The sequence below is a fragment of the Bison bison genome, unplaced genomic scaffold (genome assembly GCF_000754665.1).
Source record: "Bison bison bison isolate TAMUID 2011002044 unplaced genomic scaffold, Bison_UMD1.0 scf7180017864141, whole genome shotgun sequence".
Taxonomy (NCBI): domain Eukaryota; kingdom Metazoa; phylum Chordata; class Mammalia; order Artiodactyla; family Bovidae; genus Bison; species Bison bison.
Window position 1 is genome coordinate 4060853 of NW_011494713.1, and position 3816 is coordinate 4064668.

The 3816-nt window shown below is 43.4% G+C and overlaps 1 protein-coding gene across 1 annotated transcript in view; it reads left to right on the forward strand.

Moving 5' to 3' along the window:
- KIF24 (kinesin family member 24) overlaps positions 1-3816 on the forward strand; it is a 74239-nt gene that overhangs the window by 63608 nt on the left and 6815 nt on the right. The window contains exon 11 of the mRNA XM_010840110.1: positions 378-487. Coding sequence (XP_010838412.1) covers positions 378-487 — 110 coding nt within the window. The remainder of the gene's footprint in view (positions 1-377; positions 488-3816) is intronic.

The window sequence follows — 3816 nt, forward strand, 5'->3', positions numbered from 1 at the left end:
TCAATAAACAAACAAAACAGGCCCCCAAATTTTAATTTTTTAATTTATTTATTACTTGACTGCACTGGATCTTAGTTGAGGTAACAAACTGAGTTGCAGCATACAAACCCTTAGTTGCAGCATGTGGGATCCAGTGGACCACCAGGGAAGTCCCCACAAATTTTAATTTTGTAAAATGGTTTCTCTGCATTTCTTTGATTAGTGGTGCAGTGAGTACCTGTTTTGTTTGTTTATTGATCATTCGTGTTTCTTCTTTTGTTAATTACCTTTTTGTAGAAGGTGGTAGGTATAAGTATGGCCCAGTGTCCTGAACACCATAAGTAGTCAATATGCCCTTTGTTAGTTGATTTCACTGACCTGCCTTCTGTTTTGAACAGGTGCTGAAGGACTCTTTCATTGGCAATGCCAAAACCTGCATGATCGCCAACATCTCACCAAGCCATGTGGCCACTGAACACACTCTGAATACTTTGCGCTATGCTGACCGGTTAGTCCCCCTCAGGGTCAGAGTGGGGGGTGTGTGTGTGTGTGTGTGGAAGATGCACACACAAGGATCTGACCTTGAGCTCCCCAAACCTGTTCTTGGGATAATAATTCTACTGCCAGGGGAACGTGCAACTGGTCATGTGAAGAATGTGTTTTGGTAGGCCCTGTCATTTTACAAGTGTGAATGTGACAAGAGGAAGGTGACATGTTCCCTTGTTCAGGAGACAACTCCATCAGTGGCTCTTAAATAGCTAGCCAGAGATGAAATATTTCTCCAAGGTGGAAGGTTTCATGAGGTTTTCTTCCTGCCAGCCTCAGCCCTAATTGTTAGGGATTAGTTGCTCAGTCGTGTCCAACTCTTTCCGACCCTGTGGACTGTAGCCTACCAGGCTTCTCTGTCCATGGGATTCTTCAGGCAAGAATACTGGAGTGGGTTACCATTTCCTTCTCCAAGGGATCTTCCCGACCCAGGGATCGAACCCGGGTCTACCGCATTGGAGGCAGACGCTTTAACCTCTGAGCCACCAGGGAAGCCTAATTGTTAGGGATAGAGTACCTATTATTTGTCAAGGCAGAAGTACTCAGAGCTATGTAGGTCCAGAAGAGATCAACCTTGTTTTATGGAAGGAGAAACTGAGTCCCAGAAAAGTGCAGGAGCCTTAAAAGGGCTCACTGGGAGTTGGTGGCAGAACTAGTGCCTCTGACTGCCAAGTCAGGGCTCTAGTGACTTTGGTATCTGCCAGGGCCCCTCCCACTCTTACCCTGGGGTCATGTGTCTCCTACTCGTTTGACAGCGCTCTCATTACCATCCTTTCCTCTGGCTGCTTTGCTGCCTGGTCCTACCATACAACACCTCCTCTCAGTCTCTCAGAAGCTGTCTCCAAAGTTAACAGACTATTTGAGGGGAACCTGGTTTTCTTAAAATTGCTGTTGAAGAATCTTTCGTATCTGTGGCATTTTATGAAACTCACTGGGAAGGAAAGATAAGCTATCATTTAAGTTCCATGAGAACAGGAACCTTATCTTTTTCTCCACTGCATCTGTCCTGCCTAGACAGTACTTGGTACCTAGTAGGTGTGTTATTAATATTTGTGAATGAAAGGAGGCGCTCCCCCTGGGCGTCAGGGCTTGAGTGATGTTCTCTGTGTACTTTATCTCATTCCAATTGGAGAGACCGTTTACAAAGTGGCTACTAGAATGGACTCTAGAGTGAAACTGTCTGGGCCAGTGCCCTGCCTCTGCCACTAGCTAGCTGAGTGATCTTGGGCAAGTTTTCAACTTCTCTGGGCACATTAAGTTCCCTTAATGTGAACACGGATAATGACGGCACCTACCTCATGTAACAGTTACATGGATTCAGTGAGGTGACATGTGAGAAGGGCTTAGGGCCACACCTGGCACAGAATGAACACTCATTATATGTTAACTTCGACAACAATAGTAATATTATAGGCATATGCTCAGTCGTGTCTGACTCTTTGTGGTCCCTGGACTGTACAAGTTCCTGTCCATGGAATTTCCCAGAGAAGAATACAGGTATACTGTGGAGATCCTGCAGCTTTGGTTCAGACCACTGTGATAAATCACACTGAAGTCTCAGATTGGTTTCCCAGTACATGTAAAAATTATATTTACACTATACTATGGAGTTTATCATGTGTGCAGTAGCCTTATGTTTTTAAAAAACAATGTACATACCTTAATTTAAAAATAATCTTGTTGGAAAAATGGCACTGATAGACTTGCTCAACACAAAGTGACACAAACCTGTAATTTGTAAAAAATGCAATATCTTGAAAACACAATAAAATGAAGTACACCTGTAATAGGTTCCCTAAATAAGTTTCCTCAAGGAGGATTCCTTATTGCATAGCTTCCTTAATGCCAGCATCCTAGCCCTGCTAGAAGATAAGTGAAGACTGAGATCAGCTAGAAGACGTGGGATGTCCAAAATTGTATCCCCCAAACGAGTATGGCTTCAAGTTCCTTCCCCGCATGTATCCATTACCCTGCTTCAACAGTTACTAACCCTAGGTCAGTCTTGTTTCGTAAATCCCTCCCTGCATCACAGACATAAGAAGTGCTTGAAGTGAGAACATCATTAGGAGCAGAGAACAAAACATGCCCCTCAGCGCTTCAGTAAAGGAAGATGAAAGCAACCCTTTCTCAGAGGGGTTGTATTGAGTACAGTTGAGAAATTATTTAAAATAATTTTTGTTAAAAACTAGAAAAAGTATAATAGAAATAATCTCTTTCATTCAAAGGAGTCTGAAAAATTACTGAAAGTAAGTATGAAAGTCATTTGTTTTATATACTTAAATTAATTGTAGGTAACAATCTGTACATACATAAGATGAGAATGATTTTATTGCTTATTTGAAAATTTCCTCTGATTTAAAATTTTTCTCTCTTCACGTACTAAAAGAGTGTTGGTAAATAGTACAAAAATAAAGTTCTAGCTGGACCCCTAACAGGTTTATCAAAAAAGAGCTCAGTAACAAGAGTGATTTTGGAAAAAGGTAGAGTATACAGGACATACTTAGCATCAGTGACCAAATTACCTGTAAGATTTCTTCTGACACCCTCAGATTTCTAGAATTACTTCTATGACTCCTAGGAAGAAACTTTGGTGTTTCCCTTTTAACAAAACTAAAAGAGCTCAATTTTATAACAGGAGGTAATTTGGAACCAGGACAGGGGAGCCTGGTAGGCTGCAGTCCATGGGGTCGCTAGGAGTTGGATACAACTGAGCCATTTCACTTTCACTTTTCACTTCCATGCATTGGAGAAGGAAATGGCAACCCACTCCAGTGTTCTTGCTTGGAGAATCCCAGGGACGGGGTAGCCTGGTGGGCTGCCATCTACGGGGTCGCACGGAGTCCGACACGACTGAAGCAACTTAGCAGCAGCAGCAGACTTGCCATGGCAACTCTCAACTCATTCCTTGTGTGTATGTCCTGCTGCAACACCTCAGCAAAGGCCCAAGAACACAATCAACATGACTTTCAGTTCAGTTCAGTCGCTCAGTCATGTCCGACTCTTTGCAACCCTATGAACTGCAGCACGCCAGGCCTCCCTGTCTGTCACTAACTCCCGGAGTTTACCCAAACTCTTGTCCATTGAGTCGGTGATGCCGTCCAACCATCTCATCCTCTCTCGTCCCCTTCTCCCATCTTCAATCTTTCCCAGCATCAGAGTCTTTTCCAGTGAGTCAGCTCTTCACATCAGGTGGCCAAAGTATTGGAGTTTCAGCTTTAACATCAGTCCTTCCAATGAACACCCAGGACTGATCTCCTTTAGGATGGACTGGTTGGATCCTTGCAGCCCAAG